General features: G+C 38.0%; 1 protein-coding gene across 3 annotated transcripts in view; it reads right to left on the bottom strand.

Moving 5' to 3' along the window:
• The window catches only part of COL24A1 (collagen type XXIV alpha 1 chain), a 398,952-nt gene that overhangs the window by 269,272 nt on the left and 109,979 nt on the right, over positions 1-19,701 (bottom strand). For all 3 annotated transcript variants that reach the window (XM_061411389.1, XM_061411390.1, XM_061411391.1), the window contains exons 10-12: positions 17,315-17,368; positions 16,080-16,124; positions 4,162-4,215 (exon numbers count right to left, since the gene is read on the bottom strand). In XM_061411389.1, coding sequence (XP_061267373.1) covers positions 4,162-4,215; positions 16,080-16,124; positions 17,315-17,368 — 153 coding nt within the window. The remainder of the gene's footprint in view (positions 1-4,161; positions 4,216-16,079; positions 16,125-17,314; positions 17,369-19,701) is intronic.

The following is a 19,701-nucleotide window of genomic DNA, read 5'->3' as shown; positions in this document are numbered from 1 at the left end:
CAGGGAAGTATAGCTATTATTTTGTAATAACTGTTAATGGAGCATCCAGTTCAGTTCAGTTCAGTTGCTCAGTCCTGTCCGACTCTTTGTGACCCCATGAATCGCAGCACACCAGGACTCCCTGTCCATCACCAACTCCCAGAGTTCACTGAGACTCACGTCCATCGAGTCAGTGATGCCATCCAGCCATCTCATCCTCTGTCATCCCCTTCACCTCCTGCCCCAAATCCCTCCCAGCATCAGAGTCTTTTCCAATGAGTCAACTCTTCACATGAGGTGGCCAAAGTACTGGAGCTTCAGCTTTAGCATAATTCCTTCCAAAGAAATCCCAGGGCTGATCTCCTTCAGAATGGACTGGTTGGATCTCCTTGCAGTCCAAGGGACTCTCAAGAGTCTTCTCCAACACCACACTTCAAAAGCATCAATTCTTCGGCGCTCAGCCTTCTTCACAGTCGAACTCTCATATCCATACACGACCACTGGAAAAACCATAGCCTTGACTAGATGAACCTTTGTTGGCAAAGTAATGTCTCTGCTTTTGAATATGCTATCTAGGTTGGTCATAACTTTCCTCCCAAGGAGTAAGTGTCTTTTAATTTCATGGCTGCAGTCACCATCTGCAGTGATTTTGGAGCCCCCAAAAATAAAGTCTGACACTGTTTCCCCATCTATTTCCCATGAAGTGGTGGGACCAGATGCCATGATCTTCGTTTTCTGAATGTTCAGTTTTAAGCCAACTTTTTCACTCTCCTCTTTCACCTTCATCAAGAGGCTTTTTAGTTCCTCTTCACTTTCTGCCATAAGGTTGGTGTCGTCTGCATAATTCATCGAAATATTGAACCAAGATGCTGTGTACCTAAAATATTGTAAATAAGCTATACTTCAAAAAAGTAAATATTTATCAAATCAATGAGTTATTTTTTTCAAACATTAATTTATGGAGTATGACAAAGAGAAAAATACATTATATTTTAAACTGCAGTGATATTTATAATAGTGTCAATATACTAATTTAAGTATATTGAAGCCCCTTTTCTTCTTCGTAACAAAATCTTGATTTTATTCAGAAATCCATCCCATTTGTATTTCCAAATGAGATCCTGCCATTCCTCTGGTGATAATTATTTGTCCAGAGGTAGTATGCAACCAATGACCTGCCTCTTGAGAAACCTATATGCAGGCCAGGAAGCAACAGTTAGAACTGGACATGGAACAACAGACTGGTTCCAAATAGGAAAAGGAGTACGTCAAGGCTGTATATTGTCACCCTGCTAATTTAACTTCTATGCAGAGTACATCATGAGAAATGCTGGGCTGGAAGAAACACAAGCTGGAATCAAGATTGCCAGGAGAAATATGAATAACCTCAGATATGCAGATGACACCACCTTTATGGCAGAAAGTGAAGAGGAACTCAAAAGCCTCTTGATGACAGTGAAAGTGGAGAGTGAAAAAGTTGGCCTAAAGCTCAACATTCAGAAAACGAAGATCATGGCATCCGGTCCTATCACTTCATGGGAAATAGATGGGGAAACAGTGGAAACAGTGTCAGACTTTATTTTTCTGGGCTCCAAAATCACTGCAGATGGTGACTGCAGCCATGAAATTAAAAGACGCTTACTCCTTGGAAGGAGAGTTATGACCAACCTAGATAGCATATTCATAAGCAGAGACATTACTTTGCCAACAAAGGTCCGTCTAGTCAAGGCTATGGTTTTTCCTGTGGTCATGTATGCACGTGAGAGTTGGACTGTGAAGAAGGCTGAGCACTGAAGAATTGATGCTTTTAAACTGTGGTGTTGGAGAAGACTCTTGAGAGTCCCTTGGACTGCAAGGAGATCCAACCAGTCCCTTCTGAAGGAGATCAGCCGTGGGATTTCTTTGGAAGGAATGATGCTGAGGCTGAAACTCCAGTACTTTGGCCACCTCATGTGAAGAGTTGACTCATTGGAAAAGACTCTGATGCTGGGAGGGATTTGGGGCAGGAGGAGAAGGGGACGACAGAGGATGAGATGGTTGGATGGCATCACCGACTCGATGGACGTGAGTTTGAGTGAACTCACCAACTCTGGGAGTTGGTGATGGACAGGGAGGCCTGGCGTGCTGCAATTCATGGGGTCACAAAGAGTCAGACACAACTGAGCGACTGAACTGAACTGAGTATGCAACCAAAGTTGGTACAATCAAACAGAAGTCTTATTTTCTATACCCAGCAGACAATTACCACCTGTCTCCCTGTTTCTCTGGCTGAACATAAACAAATGCATATTTAGCCCTTGCATTGGGAATCTTGCAATCATATGAGAAATAAGTCTTATGATAAAGCCAACATTGGTTAAGACCAAGTGGAGAAAATGATGATCTCACTGTGCTCACAGGATCACACTGTGCCTAGATTCCACCTAACCTGTGTGTTTCTGGTCATAAGAAGTAGTGGCAGGACATAGTACTCAAGTACTCAGGTTCTACAGCCAGAATATCTATGCTTAAATCCTCGTTCTATTATCTGTGTGTAGTCTTAGGTAAATCTCTCTGTGTGCATCACTTTCCTCATCCACAGTGAGAATTACAGCTACAAGGGGCTTCCCTTGTAGCTCAGTTGGTAAAGAATCTGCCTGCAGTGCAGGAGACCCGGCTTCGATCCCTAGGTTGGGAAGATCCCCTGGAGAAGGAAATGGCAACCCACTCCAGTATCCTTTGCCTGGAAAATCTCATGGACACAGGAGCCTGGTGGGCTGCAGTCCATTGGGTCTCAAAGAGTCAGGCACGACTTAGCAACTAACACTTAACACTTATATTGAGAATTATAGTACTATCTCACTGGATATTGCAAGATTAAATGAATTAATATGAAGTATTTACATAGTGACTTGCATATATATAACCATTACAATAAATCATTTGCTGTTATCATTGTTTATTTATTTATTTTTAGTTATTTTTTTTTAACTTTACAATATTGTATTGGTTTTTCCATATATCAACATGAATCCACCACAGGTATACACGTGTTCCCCATCCTGAACCCTCCTCCCTCCTCCCTCCCTATACCATCCCTCTGGTGTTTATTTAAAATCTCCTCATTTTGAAGCCAGTTTGAAATTTTTTGTCACTTGTAATCTAAAGCATACTTATTGATATAATCCCTTGAGGCATAATCACTTTTATAAGTCCTTGAGACTAAGAAATCTGTCAGAACTATGTAGCTTGGGATTTTTGTATATGCAGATAAGTTAACAGATATCAATGGTTGAAGTAATCCATTTACTTCAACTCAACAGTGGTTGACAAAAATATTCATGTAATATCTCTACCGAAAAAAGAGTTCAAAGGTGAGCAATAGGACATTGTGCCTATTGATGGTCAGTGTCACTGGGATCCTTAAATCCAAGATGATGACATCTTGCAAGAACGTATAACTTTGGTTTATTTATTACATTAAGTTCACGCCAACAGGTCTGGAAAGGACCATAAGCAGCAGTTATTAACAATGTAAACTGTATACAGTAAGTCCCCTTCATATGAACCTTCAAGTTGCAAACTTTCAAAGATGTGAATGTGCATCTGGTTCCAGCAAGGAACCAAAGCCTACGCCATCAACATCAGTCATGAGAGAAACTACAGCTTGCCCTCCATCTCCTATTGCTGATGATCCTTCTGCTCTACCATCTCCCCGCTCTTCTCCCTCCTCCAGTCAGTAATTCTTCTTGCCTGTTCACTCTATGCCAGTCCTTGTACACCAGCTGTTGTTCTGGATGACTATATTTTTTAAGGTACAGTACTGTAAGATTAAAACTTTTATTTTGTGTTTGTTTTAATGTATTATTTGTGTGAAAAGTATTATAAACCTATTACAGTACAGTACTATACAGCTGATTGTGTTAGTTGGGTACCTAGGCTAACTCTGTTGGATTTACAAACAAACTGTATTTACAGAACAGCACGCTTTTCTAGGTAGGGTACTAACTGTGTATTCCTTTGGGTCAAAAAAGAAGCAGTTCAATTCTTTGCATGGTACAATGAAAACATCATCTAATTTTTCTTAAAGTTGGTTTGTTTCATTCTGTAAGATTACCTGTCTGACATCTGGGTTTATCAGCACTGTTATACTTTACCTTAGTATACCACATTAGAAATAATATTTGAAGGAAACAGACTTACTCTTTCTCCTTCAGGTCCCAGTTGTCCTACTTCTCCAGGAGAGCCAATGAAACCCTTAAAGAAATCAAACAATCTTTGCATTATCTCATTTAAATAGTCACTATTAAGTATATAATTCTAAATAGAGATACTTAAAATTTATTCATAGTAATATGAATGATAAGGCTTAACAGCATAATAACCTTGTTGCTTTTTTTCCCTAAAAGTTACAGATCCATCTTTTCATTTAAAAAAAGTTGGAAATATAATTTAGACAAATATAATTTAGGCTCATAAAAATCAACAAGCCCAAGTTCTTTTCTACACTGAATATTACAAAGGGCAGAAAATACAGATACAATTAACTAAAATGTAAGGCAGAAAGGAGGTATCCAAGAATAAGAGAGATATGGAGGAGGGAGAGATTTATTCCAATGTGGCAAGAGGTAAAGACAATTGAAGAAGATTTCAAAGAAGACTGGCACTTGAGATAGGCCTACAGAGTAGGTAAAATATTGATAAGCAGATAATGGAGTAAGAACACTTCAGGCAGAACCACGGTAAGCAGAAACAAGACAGAGAGAACTACAGGAGTGCTTGTAAATGGTTAACTGAGTAACAGCAATGGTTAACTGAGTAAGGTGCTCGGGAGAAAAGCAGACCCACACTGCCTTCATGGAGGTTCCCACTGGTCTGAGAAACAAGGGGTGCATCTGAGTACCAATGCAAGCTACTTTTACCGCCACACGTTAGTTACATCTCACCTGTGGCAAATAATAACCTGTTTCATCAATTTAATGAATAAAGTGTATGGTAGTTTAGAGAATAGACTAAGGAAAGCCTTAAATTTCAGGCTAAGAATTTTAGACTTTACATTTTAGATAGCTGGAAATTACTGGGCTTTGAGGGAGTATGGTAATGACCCGATGTTAAGCTGTTTCTCTAAAATATTAAGCTGTTGACAAAATACAGAATATACCCCAGACAGGAAATACTGAATGTAGGAAATCTTGCTGCAATGGTCCATATTTGAAAGAATATGAATCTGGGTCACTGATGCACAAAACATCATTTTAGTGCCCTCTGTGTGCCAGGAATTGCGATTATAAAAATGAATATGAAAATCAGTGTCCTCAAGAAGCTGATAGTTTATTAGGAAGAAGTCATACAAATAACTGTCATATCATAATTGTTACATGATTATGTGACAGGTGATAAGATAAACACAATACACAACAGAAACTTTGACTGGCAGAATGACCAATACTGCCTAGAGGGAAGGGTTAGGAAAGCTTTACAGAGGAGGCAACTTTTGAGCTGAGTCTTGAAGGAAAGGAAAGGCATTCCATGCAGGGTGGAAAATAGCTGGGTATTACCATGGTAGGATGAACACTTTTCTCTGACAAGGAAAAACACCTTTATGAACAAGCAATAAATAAAGGAAAAGATAATGGGTTTCCTTCTACTTCACTTTAATGATAATATATCTATAATTTGTTTGCTTAAAAGTCAAGCATCTGGAGGATGGAGAAACTTTAAAAATGAAGCATCCAAAAGTTTTTCTAATTACCAAAACATTTAGGATTATGATGGCAAGCGACATGTATTTCAGAATCATCAGCTACAGATGGCCTCAAGTTAAAAAAAAAGTTAACTTTTGCTTTAACATACACAACTGAAATTTTGTTTATAAATAAAAAGAACAAACACCCTAACTGATGTACATTTATCTAAAAACTCTGCTGAAAACTCAGGAGCTGAAAAGTCAGATCTCTACTCAACACAGTCTACACAGAATCAGCATAACATTTTAGAAATAAAGATTTTAAAGGGAACAATGCTATGCATAATTATGTAGGTGTTTCAGAAAAGGTTCTTGATAATTATTATGATAATTGTAACAGAAATAAAATGCCAGCAGCATCCAACAAAGACATCATATGGCCTTGTCATCATTCTAAAAACACTACCACTAAACTGGAGTTTAGGGTGTAAACAAATAAGGACATAAAAAAAAATAATACTAATACAGATGGCTTTTCTTCTTGGATTGAAGTTTGTATATTCAAATAGAGGCAATTCTATATTCAGTTCAGTTCAGTTGCTCAGTTGTGTCTGACTCTTTGCGACCCCATGAATCACAGCAGGCCAGGGCTCCCTGTCCATCACCAACTCCCGGAGTTCACTGAGACTCACATGCATCGAGTCAGTGATGCCATCCAGCCATCTCATCCTCTGGCATCCCCTTCTCCTCCTGCCCCCAATCTCTCCCAGCATCAGACTCTTTTCCAATGAGTCAGCTCTTCGCATGAGGTGGCCAAAGTACTGGAGTTTCAGCTTCAGCATCATTCCCTCCAGAGAAATCCCAGGGCTGATATCCTTTATAATGGACTGGTTGGATCTCCTTGCAGTCCAAGGGACTCTCAAGAGTCTTCTCCAACACCACACTTCAAAAGCATCAATTCTTCGGCACTCAGCCTTCTTCACAGTCCAACTCTCACATCCATACATAACCACTGGAAAAACCATAGCCTTGACTAGATGAACCTTTGTTGGCAAAGTAATGTCTCTGCTTTTCAATATGCTATCTAGGTTGGTCATAACTTTCCTTCCAAGGGGTAAGCGTCTTTTAATTTCATGGCTGCAGTCACCATCTGCACTGATTTTGGAGCCCAGAAAAACAAACTCTGCCCCTGTTTCCACTGTTTCCCCATCTATTTCCCATGAAGTGATGGGACCGGATGCCATGATATTCATTTTCTGAATGTTGAGCTTTAAGCCAACTTTTTCACTCTCCACTTTCACTTTCATCAAGAGGCTTTTGAGTTCCTCTTCACTTTCTGCCATAACGGTGGTGTCATCTGCATATCTGAGGTAATTGATATTTCTCCTGGCAATCTTGATTCTAGCTTTTGTTTCTTCCAGTCCAGTATTTCTCATGATGTACTCTGCATATAAGTTAAATAAGCAGGGTGACAATATACAACCTTGACGTACTCCTTTTCCTATTTGGAACCAGTCTGTTGTTCCATGTCTAGTTCTAACTGTTGCTTCCTGACCTGCATACAGGTTTCTCAAGAGGCAGGTCAGGTAATCTGGTATTCCCATCTCTTTCAGAATTTCCCACAGTTTATTGTGATCCACACAGTCAAAGGCTTTGGCATAGTCAAGAAAGCAGAAATAGATGTTTTTCTGGAACTCTCTTGCTTTTTCCATGATCCAGCGGATGTTGGCAATTTGATCTCTGGTTCCTCTGCCTTTTCTAAAACCGGCTTGAACATCTGGAAGTTCACGGTTCACGTATTGCTGAAGCCTGGCTTGGAGAATTTTGAGCATTACTTTACCAGCATGTCAGATGAGTGCAATTGTGGGGTAGTTTCAGCATTCTTTGGCATCGCCTTTCTTTGGGATTGGAATGAAAACTGACCTTTTCCAGTCCTGTGGCCACTGCTGAGTTTTCCACATTTGCTGGCATATTGAGTGCAGCACTTTCATAGCATCATCTTTCAGGATTTGAAAGAGCTCTACTGGAATTCCATCACCTCCACTAGCTTTGTCTGTAGTGATGCTTTCTAAGGCCCACTTGACTTCACATTCCAGGATGTCTGGCTCTAGGTCAGTGATCACACCATCGTGATGATCTGGGTCATGAAGATCTTTTTTGAATAGTTCTTCTGTGTATTCTTGCCACCTCTTCTTAATATCTTCTGACTCTGTTAGGTCCATACCATTTCTGTCCTTTATCGAGCCTATCTTTGCATGAAATGTTCCCTTGGTATCTCTAATTTTCTTGAAGAGATCTCTAGTCTTTCCCATTCTGTTGTTTTCCTCTATGTCTTTGCATTGATTGCTGAGGAAGGCTTTCTTACCTCTTCTTGCTATTCTTTGGAACTCTGCATTCAGATGCTTATATCTTTCCTTTTCTCCTTTGCTTTTCACTTCTCTTCTTTTCACAGCTATTTGTAAGGCCTCCCCAAACAGCCATTTTGCTTTTTTGCATTTCTTTCCCATGGGGATGGTCTTGATCCCTGTCTCCTGTACAATGTTACGAACCTCATTTCATAATTCATCAGGCACTCTACCTATCAGATCTAGGCCCTTAAATCTATTTCTCACTTCCACTGTATAATCATAAGGGATTTGATTCTATATTCTATATTGCATAAGACAGAGGCAATTCTGTCACCATCAGGGCAAATAAAAACATCAGGAGAGGCCTACATACATCTACTTTTTGAGATACCTGGCCAGTTATTACACAAAGAGATACCAAGGAGGGCTGAAAAATGATTTCAAACATTTACATTTTAAAAATAATTATTTTAACACCAAAAAATGCAACCAAACAACAGGGACATTCAAAAGATAATTTATCACACAATTTATAAAAATATTAATTTACAATATATAGCATCTGGTATTATCCAGTAATAGGACACACATTAAATAAAAAATATAATCCTGTCAGTGTAAATTTGTTTTGAACAAATTTTGTTTTTTGAACATTTGTAGTTATTAATAATATCAAAGTTTACATTTGGACTCTGTGAATATGAAACCTAGAGAAATGGTTCTGCTGACTCTTCCCTCACTTGCAAAGGAAAATGAAAGGATTAAATCAATTAAATTAGTCAGAGAAGGATTAGTTTTTTTTTTTAATGCTTTCATGAAGTTGCCATCAAAATATAAAAAAACTTAAAAAGGGTTTACTCCCTAGAGAGTACTTTTCAACACAAATGGAGAAGAAAGGAACAAAAGGATAATATGGTACAAAAATGACACAAAGGAGAACTTAGAAAAGTTACAGGAATACAGAAGCAAGATGAGAAAATGTAGTAAAAGAAAACTGCACAGCGCCAAACAGGTCTACAACTTTAGCTCACACACACAAGTAACTCCCAAATTCCAGAATAATGATAAAACCTGCAGAGAAAGCACATGCCATGTGGTAGGCACTGTGCTTTAAGAATATTTAGCTCAGGTAGTTCTCAGAAGCACCTAAAGGTAAATTTCATTTTCACCTTTTAGTAAGTTAAGAAAAATGAGACACAGAAGAGATTAACGGCATCAAAAGTCACAAAGCTAGTAAACGAGGAGTTCGTGGGGGGGGGGGGGGGGAAGCAGTCTCGTCTAACTCCAAAGCCCGTGTTCTTATCCAGTAATCTCTCCTTGTTTTCCAGATCCAAGTAAGTATGTGCATTCAGTGTGGCTTTAATAAAGTATACATCACTTTTCCCCATCATATTTTCACTTAGTGCAAGGGTAGAGACAGCACAGGATAGTGGAAGAGTACAGAGCTAAAGGTGAGAAGATGTTGGTTTGAGTTCTGCTAGGACTAGATCAAAGCATGTCAGTTCCACAGCTTATCATCTGTTTTATCACCTGTAAAATGGAGACAATATATGTGTTCTCCTACTTCACAGGATTGATAGCAAAATTAAAGAAGAAAATACACATGAAATATTTGAAAATGTTTAAGAATTTTTTAAAAATGAAGGCATCATTATAGCACATACATTAAAACACATGTTTTCTGGCTACATGGAGCTACTGAAGGGCACATGCTTGCTAGTCAGGGCCTGACAAAACGTGCTCCACTGGAGAAGTGAATGGCAAAGCAGTTCAGTAGTCTTGCCTTAAAAACCCCATGAACACAATGAAAAGGCAAAAATATATGACACTAGAAGATGAGCCCCCCAGGTTGGTAGGTGTCCAACAGGCAACTGGGGAAGAGCAGAGAAATAGCTCCATGAAGAATGAAGAGGCTGGGCAAAAGCAGAAATGTTGCTCAGCTGTGGGTATGTCTGGTGGTTAAAGTAAAGTCCAATGCTGTAAAGAAAAATATTGCATAGGAACCTGGAATGTTAGGCCCATAAATCAAGGTAAATTGGATGTGGTCAAGTAAGAGATGGCAAGAGTGAACATTGACATTCTAGGAATCACTGAACATAAATGGATGAGAATGGGTGAATTAAATTCAAACGATGGTAATATCTTCTACCGTGGGTAAGAATACCTTAGAAGAAATGGAGAAGCCCTCATTGTCAAAAAGAGAGTCTGAAATGCAATACTTCAGTGCAGTCTCAAAAATGACAGAATGATCTCTGTTCATATCCAAGACAAACCATTCAACATCACAGTAATCCAAGTCTATGCCCCAACCACTAAAGCCAAAGAAGTTGAAGTGGAACAGTTCTGTGAATACCTACAAGACCTTCTAGAACTACCAACAAAAAACGATATCCTTTTCATCACAGGGGACTGGAATGTGAACGTAGGAAGCCAAGAGACACATGGAGTAACAGGCAAGCTTGGCCTTAGAGTACAAAATGAAGCAGGGCAAAAGCTAACAGAGTTTTGCCAGGAGAACACACTGGTCATAGCAAACACTCTCTTCCAACAATACAAGAGACAACTCTATACATAGATGTCATCGGACGATGAATACCGAAATCAAATTGATTATATTCTTTGCAGCTGAATATGGAGAAACTAGACACAGTAAGCAAAAACAAAACCTGGGAATGACTGTGGCTCAGATCATGAGCCCTTATTGCAAATACACACTTAAATTGAAGAAAGTTGGGAAAACCACTAGACCATTCAGGTATGACCTAAATCAAACCCTTTATGAATATACAGTGGAGGTGACAAACAGATTCAAGGGATCAGATCTAGTAGATGGAGTGCCAGAAGAACTATGGATAGAGGTTTGCAACATTGTTCAGGAGGTGATCAAAACCAACCCCAAGAAAAAGAAATGAAAAAAAAGGCAAAATGGTTGTCTGAGGAGGCATTACAAATAGCTGAGAAAAGAAGAGAAGAGAAAGGCAAAGGAGAAAGGGAAAGATATAGCCAACTGAATGTAGAGTTGTAGAGAACAGTGAGAAAAGATAAGAAAGGCCTAAGTGAACAATGCAAAGAAATAGAGGAAAACAATGATAGAAAACTGTAGATACCAAGGGAATACTTATGCAAAGATGGGCACAATAAAGGACAGAAACAGCAAGGACCAAACAGAGATTAAGTAGAAGTGGCAGGAATACACAGAAGAACTATATAAAAAAAGATCTTAATGACCCAGATGGAGAAGGAAATGGCAACCCACTCCAGTATTCTTGCCTGGAGAATCCTGTGGACAGAGGAGCCTGGTGGGCTGCTGTCCATAGGGTCGCATAGAGTCGGACATGACTAAAGCAACTTAGCATGCATGCATGCATTGGAGAAGGAAATGGCAACCTACTCCCATGTTCTTACTTGGATAATCCCAGGGATAGAGGTGCCTGGTGGGCTGCCATCTATGGGGTCGCACAGAGTTGGACACAACTGAAGTGACCTAGCAGCAGCAACAGCAATGACCCAGAAAATGGTGTGGTCACTCACCTAGAGCCAGGTAGCCTGGAATGTGAAATTAAATGGCCCTAGGAAACATCACGACAAATAAAGCTAGTGGAGGTGATGGAATTCCAAATGAACTATTTCAAATTCTAAAAGATGATGCTGTTAAAGTGTTTCACTCAATATGCCAACAGAATTGGAAAACTCAGCAGTGGCCACAGGACTGGAAAAGGTCAGTTTTCATTCCAATTTCAAAGGAAGGCAATGTCAAAAAATGTTCAAACTACTGTACAATTGCACTCATTTCACATGCTAGCAAAGTAATGCTCAAAATCCTTCAGCTAGGCTTATGCAGTATGTGAACCATGAACTTGCAGATGTTCAAGGTGTATTTAAGAAAGGCAGAAGAACCAGAGATCAAATTGCCAACATCAGCTGGATCATAGAAAAAGCAAGTGAATTCCAGAAAAACATCTACTTCTGCTTCATAGACTATACTAAAGCCTCTGACTGAGTGGATCACAACAAACTATGGAAAATTCTTAAAGACACAGGAACACCAGACCACCTTGTCTCCCTCCTGAGAAGCTGTATGCAGGACAAGATGCAACAGTTAGAACCGGATATGCAACAATGGACTGGTTCAAAATAGGGAAAGGAGTACATCGAGGCTGTATGTTGTCACCTTGCTTATTTACTTCTAAGAAGAGTACATCATGTGAAATGTCAGGCTGGATGAATCACAAGCTGGAAACAAGATTACTGGGAGAAATATCAACAACCTCAGACATGCAGATGACACTAATTTCATGGCAGAGAACAAAGAGAAACTATCTTGATGAAGGGGAAAGAGGAGAGTAAAAAGCTGGCTTAAAACATAGTAGTCAAAAAACGAAGATCATGGCATCATTGTCCCATCACTTCATAGTAAATAGATGGAGAAGAAGGGGAAACAGTGACAAATTTTCTTTTCTTGGGTTCCAAAATCACTGTAAACGGTGACTGCAGCCACGAAATTAAAAGACACTTGCTCCTTTGAAGAAAACCTATGATGAACCTAGACAGTGTATTAAAAAGCAGAGACATCACTCTGCTGACAAAGGTCCATCTAGTCAAAGCTATGGTATTTCCAGTAGTCATGTACAGATGTAAGAGTTGGACCATAAAGAAGGCAGAGCAACAAAGAATTGCTGCTTTCAAACTGTGGTGCTGGAGAAGACTCTTGAGAATCCCTTGAGAGCAAGGAGATCAAACCAGTCAATCATAAAAGAAGTCAATCAATTCATTGGAAGGATTGAGGCTGAAGTTGAAGCTCCAAAAATTTGGCCACTTGATGCGGAGAGTCGACTCCTTGGAAAAGACCTTGATGCTAAGAAAGATTGAGGGCAAGAGGAGACAGGGGCAACAGAGGATGAGATAGTTGGATGGCATCACTGACTCAATGGACATGAGTTTGAGCAAATTCCAGGAGACAGTGAAGAACAGGGGAGCCTAGGGTGCTGCAGTTCATGGGCTTGCAAAGAGTTGGACATGACTTATTGACTAAATAACAATAATATACATACCGTTTAAATATTTTTTGTTTTCCTTATTTCTAAAAGTTATTTTAGGTAATATAAGGAAGATATAGATTCTGAAAAATAACTGGCTATTAAATAGAGAATTTAAAAAGAAAAATTTTAGTTTTATAAATTTTTCCTAGAATCAGCTTTGATTTTAATTTGTGGAACACTACATAACACTTCATAGTAATTTTTTTTTTTTTACTCCCTTTATGCTTAAAAGTGGTTAACAATTCCTTTAATGGTTAGAAGTGCAAAACTATATTCTTGAACATGTAAGTTTCTTTCTTGCAGCTATTTCTTTAGTCCAGATAGTTTCTGTATTATTACTTCAGCCTTGAATAGGAATTTTTTTGTCTCTTCACATTTCTTTCATCATGACTTTTTTTTTAAATTTTATTTTATTTTTAAACTTTACATAATTGTATTAGTTTTGCCAAATATCAAAATGAATCCATCACAGGTATACATGTGCTCCCCATCCTGAACCCTCCTCCCTCCCCATACCATCCCTCTGGGTCGTCCCAGTGCACTAGCCCCAAGCATCCAGTATCGTGCATTGAACCTGGACTGGCATCTCGTTTCATACATGATATTCTACATGTTTCAATGCCATTCTCCCAAATCTTCCCACCCTCTCCCTCTCCCACAGATTCCATAAGTCTGTTCCATACATCAGCGTCACTTTTGCTGTCTCGTACACAGGGTTATTGTTACCATCTTTCTAAATTCCATATATATGCGTTAGTATACTGTATTTATGTTTTTCCTTCTGGCTTACTTCACTCTGTATAATAGGCTCCAGTTTCATCCACCTCATTAGAACTGATTCAAATGTATTCTTTTTAATGGCTGAGTAATACTCCATTGTGTATATGTACCACAGCTTTCTTATCCATTCATCTGCTGATGGACATCTAGGTTGCTTCCATGTCCTGGCTATTATAAACAGTGCTGCGATGAACATTGGGGTACACGTGTCTCTTTCCCTTCTGGTTTCCTCAGTGTGTATGCCCAGCAGTGGGATTGCTGGATCATAAGGCAGTTCTATTTCCAGTTTTTTAAGGAATCTCCACACTGTTGTCCATAGTGGCTGTACTAGTTTGCATTCCCACCAACAGTGTAAGAGGGTTCCCTTTTCTCCACACCCTCTCCAACATTTATTATTTGTAGACTTTTGGATCGCAGCCATTCTGACTGGTGTGAAATGGTACCTCATGGTGGTCTTGATTTGCATTTCTCTGATAATGAGTGATGTTGAGCATCTTTTCATGTGTTTGTTAGCCATCTGTATGTCTTCTTTGGAGAAATGTCTATTTAGTTCTTTGGCCCATTTTTTGATTGGGTCATTTATTTTTCTGGAGTTGAGCTGTAGGAGTTGCTTGTATATTTTTGAGATTAGTTGTTTGTCAGTTGCTTCATTTGCTATTATTTTCTCCCATTCTGAAGGCTGTCTTTTCACCTTGCTGATAGTTTCCTTTGATGTGCAGAAGCTAATAGAAGGAACATACCTCAACATAATAAAAGCTATATATGACAAACCCACAGCAAACATTATCCTCAATGGTGAAAAATTGAAAGCATTTCCTCTAAAGTCAGGAACAAGACAAGGGTGCCCACTTTCACCATTACTATTCAACATAGTTTTGGAAGTTTTGGCCACAGCAATCAGAGCAGAAAAAGAAATAAAAGGAATCCAAATTGGAAAAGAAGAAGTAAAACTCTCACTATTTGCAGATGACATGATCCTCTACACAGAAAACCCTAAAGACTCCACCAGAAAATTACTAGAACTAATCAATGACTATAGTAAAGTTGCAGGATATAAAATCAACACACAGAAATCCCTTGCATTTCTATACACTAATAATGAGAAAACTGAAAGAGAAATTAAGGAAACAATTCCATTCACCATTGCAACGGAAAGAATAAAATACTTAGGAATATATCTACCTAAAGAAACTAAAGACCTATATGTAGAAAACTATAAAACACTGGTGAAAGAAATCAAAGAGGACACTAATAGATGGAGAAATATACCATGTTCATGGATTGGAAGAATCAATATAGTGAAAATGAGTATACTACCCAAAGCAATCTATAGATTCAATGCAATCCCTATCAAGCTACCAACAGTATTCTTCACAGAGCTAGAACAAATAATTTCACAATTTGTATGGAAATACAAAAAACCTCGAATAGCCAAAGCGATCTTGAGAAAGAAGAATGGAACTGGAGGCATCAACCTACCTGACTTCAGGCTCTACTACAAAGCCACAGTTATCAAGACAGTATGGTACTGGCACAAAGACAGAAATATAGATCAATGGAACAAAATAGAAAGCCCAGAGATAAATCCACGCACATATGGACACCTTATCTTTGACAAAGGAGGCAAGAATATACAATGGATTAAAGACAATCTCTTTAACAAGTGGTGCTGGGAAAACTGGTCAACCACTTGTAAAAGAATGAAACTAGAACACTTTCTAACACCATACACAAAAATAAACTCAAAATGGATTAAAGATTTAAACATAAGACCAGAAACTATAAAACTCCTAGAGGAGAACATAGGAAAAACACTCTCTGACATACATCACAGCAGGATCCTCTATGACCCACCTCCCAGAATATCGGAAATAAAAGCAAAAATAAACAAATGGGACCTAATTAATCATCATGACTTCTTAAGTCTACATAGAGTCACATATTAAAAAATACTACAAATGCTTATAGAGTGTATTTCTAACATACCAGAAATGGTATAACACACCATTTTGCAAGGGGCTAGAAAAATAATATAAATAATGTATATGTAGGAGCTATCAAAGAATAAGGCAAGAACTACCACTGTAAGACTGCTCTCTGTGGCCTTAACAATAAAGATGTATATTAAATAAGTATACTTCTTTCCAGGCTAAACCCACATTACATTCAAAGTAATGGAAGTGTGGAAGTGTGAAAATAAGTATTTTGTATATGTGATTCTACTTACATTTAAGCATACTTAACAAAACAAAGAAAATGCTTACTCACTCGTACACCTTTAGGTCCTGGATTACCATCTGGTCCAGCTAAACCCTAGTGCAAACAAAAGACATCACCATCATACTCTAGTACTTTTTAAAGAGTTGTTGATAATTAATAAAAAGGGGCAAATAAAAGGTATCATTTTTACAAGTATAAACTTCAGAACTGTATACTTAGTTCTGAAGACCATATACATTTTAGGGATTTTAGAATTTCAGAACCAAAAAAGCCATTGTACATAATCTATACACAAATATATTTTAGATTTCTAAATAAAGTAGATTAACACAACTGTCAGACACAATTATTTAAGTTATTTCTCATTGGAAAATCCTGTTCTTTTATAACACTTCTAATTTACTTATCTGAAATATATTCCTACTTTAGAAAATAAGTACATTTTTTAACTTCAGATCAATTTCCATATGTTTAAGTATTTATATGTTTTTCAGATAAACACAGAACATTACTTGGTGGTAAGATTCATGTAATACCCTCCACATACTTTAAAGGCTTCAAAATGGAATTTTATTAACACTAGATTATCTTTTGGCATTTTCAATTCCTTAATTCTAGAGAATAAAAAAGATATTTTATATAAATACCGTTTTCTAGTATGCTAAATGAACAACTAATTTCAAAAGTAATTAATGAAAGCCTAAGAAAGAAAATTTTTTCTCTTATTAGCCTATGTGAAATAGCTAGAGAAAGTTAGAAATTAGAGGGAAATAAATATGAAATGATTAAAATGAATTTTCAAAACAGTATACAAAGACTTGAATCCAATTTAGATAAAAAGTATTCAGACAGTGGTATATGTAGCACTGGCAACTATGTCCCAAGTGTTTATAATTATATTATTAAAAAATGTTGCATATCAAAGAGAGTCTTAAATCATTACTTCATTTTAGTCAGTGGTAATATTGTAAAATCAGTAGCAACACTGTTTAACATTTTATTAGCCTACTGGGCCATTTTAATTTAAAAAGTTCCACTGAATATCATATCAAACTTGTTTAAAAATCCCACTCTCATTTTAAGTAAAATTTGTCTGCAATAACATTTTTGAAGAATTTTTACAATTTTGATATCAGAATTTGGGGGAATTATTTTGCTATGAGTAATTCATTATTTAATAAAACAAGCCAATTATCATTTGAACATTAACTCTTGAAATTGGAACATACAATGCATTAACCAAGAGAGACATAAAAAGAAAAGTTTAAATATAGTTACCTCACCTGCCTGCCAGGGTAACCACGTGAACCAATATTACCAGTGAATCCTGGAGTTCCCTAAAATGAAAAATAAAATAATAAAAAATACAGCAAAATCCAAAGAAGCCCAAGAAAGCAAACTTGGTATATTCATAATACCCAAGTTTGGAAAGAATATTTTTTCCATATAAAAATATGAAGAGTCCTGCATGTTGCTTATCTGACTGAAGTCATCTATTTAAAATGAAAATGGCCTCTTTCCTGGCTGGAACCATGGAGGGTGCAGAAGAGAAGGAAATAAAGGTTCCTGCTATGCCAGAAATCCTTAAGAAAAAGGAAAAGAATTTCACAGAGCTTAAGATCAAGTGCTGAGAAATAATTTGCCTAAAAGATGCTTCGAAAGGCAAAGTTTATCTATGAAAAAGCTAAGTCCTATCACAAGGAAGGCAAGCAGATATACAGAACTGAAATTCAAATGGTTAGGATGGCAAGAAAAGCCAGAAACTTCTGTGTGCCCACAGAACCCAAATTGGCATTTGTCATCAGGAACAGAGGTATCAAAGATTTGAAAGGCATTGCAACTTTGCCTCTCTCAGACGTTCAGTGGCACCTCCTGAAGCTCAACAAGGTTTCAGTTAACATGCTGAGAAGGGTGGAACCATACATTGCATGTGGTTTAGTCATTGTGTCCAACTCTTGCAACCCCACGGACTCTAGCCTGCCAGGCTCCTCTGTCCATGGGATTCTCAAGGCAAGAATACATTGCATGGGGGTACCCAAACCTGAAGTCAGTAAATTAATTGATCAAAATCAACAAGCAGTGAATTGTTCTGACAGATAATTTGATCGCTGGTCTCTTGGCAAATATGGCATCATCTGCATGAAGGTCATCTGATTCATGAGATCTCCATACTGTTGGAAAACATTTCAAAGAAGCAAACAACTTCCTGCTGCTGCTGCTGCTGCTGCTGCTAAGTCACTTCAGTCATGTCCGACTCTGTGCGACCCCAGAGATGGCAGCCCACCAGGCTCCCCCATCCCTGGGATTCTCCAGGCAAGAACACTGAAGTGGGTTGCCATTTCCTTCTCCAATGCATGAAAGTGAAAAGTGAAACAACTTCCTATGGGCCTTCAAACTGTCTTCTCCGTGAGGTGAGATGAAGAAAAAGGCCATGCACTTTGTAGAAGCTGGAGATGCTGGCAACGGGGAAGACCATATCAACAGGCTTAATAGAAGGATGAACTAAGGTATCTACCATGATTATTTTTGTAATCTCGTCAGTTAGGAAACTTTGATTGCTTTCAAATTGAAAAAAAAAATGAAAATGAGATAAATTGCTAAATAAAAATGAATACAGCTATAAATTAGGGACCTAAATGAGATACTGATTATTAAATGTAGGATAAATGCAGATAAGCATAGGATAAAAAATTTCAGTGATACATGAATTTTAAAAAACATTTACATTAGAGAAAGAGTTGATACATTGTATAATAAACAGTATCTTTACAGATTGAACTCCTTGTCTCAGCCATCCTGCAACTTGCCTTAACTATCAGAGCACAAGCTTCAGAAGGTAGGTAAATGGATATTAAGTGTTAATTACCTGTATTATGACAAGGGTATATCTAAAAATTCACATAGCAACTTTGAATGTGAAACTCACTTTGAATTGAAAACCTTCTGTGCCTGATTTAAAACCCAGTTTACTCAAGGAAATGGCAATCCACTCCAGTGCTCTTGCCTAGAAAATTCCATGGATGGAGGAGCCTGGTGGTCTACAGTCCATGGGGTTGCAAAGAATCGGACACAACTGAGCAACTTCACTTTTTTTTTTCTTACTCAAGGAAGGCTGATATATGGAGAGTCAAACACATAAGAAAAGAAACTTGCTGCAGAACCCTGTGGAAAAGTGTGAAGAAATACCTCCATATGTTGTTACTTTCTTCCACTGATACATGATTCACTCATTAATTTAGGTTATTCATTTAGGTCTAATACATAACTTGTGAACTAAGGAAATGCCAAAAAAGTATGTTAAGAAAGGCAATGCCAAAGTATGTTCAAACTACCACACAATTGCACTCATCTCACACGCTAGCAAAGTAATGCTCAAAATTCTCCAAGCCAGGCTTCAACAGTATGTGAACTGTGAACTTCCAGATGTTCAAGCTGGATTTAGAAAAGGCAGAGAACCAGAGATCAAATTGCCAACATCCACTGGATCATTGAAAAGGCAAGAGAGTTCCAGAAAAACATCTACTTTTGCTTTATTGACTATGCTAAAGCCTTTGACTATGTGGATCACAACAAAGTGTGGAAAATTCTTAGAGATGAGAACACCAGACCACCTGATCTGCCTCCTGCGAAATCTGTAAGCAGCTCAAGAAGCAACAGTTAGAACCAGATG

This window comes from Bos javanicus, chromosome 3, assembly GCF_032452875.1.
Source record: "Bos javanicus breed banteng chromosome 3, ARS-OSU_banteng_1.0, whole genome shotgun sequence".
Taxonomy (NCBI): domain Eukaryota; kingdom Metazoa; phylum Chordata; class Mammalia; order Artiodactyla; family Bovidae; genus Bos; species Bos javanicus.
Note: the sequence above shows the minus strand (reverse complement) of the source record. Positions and strands in the feature narration are given on the sequence as shown.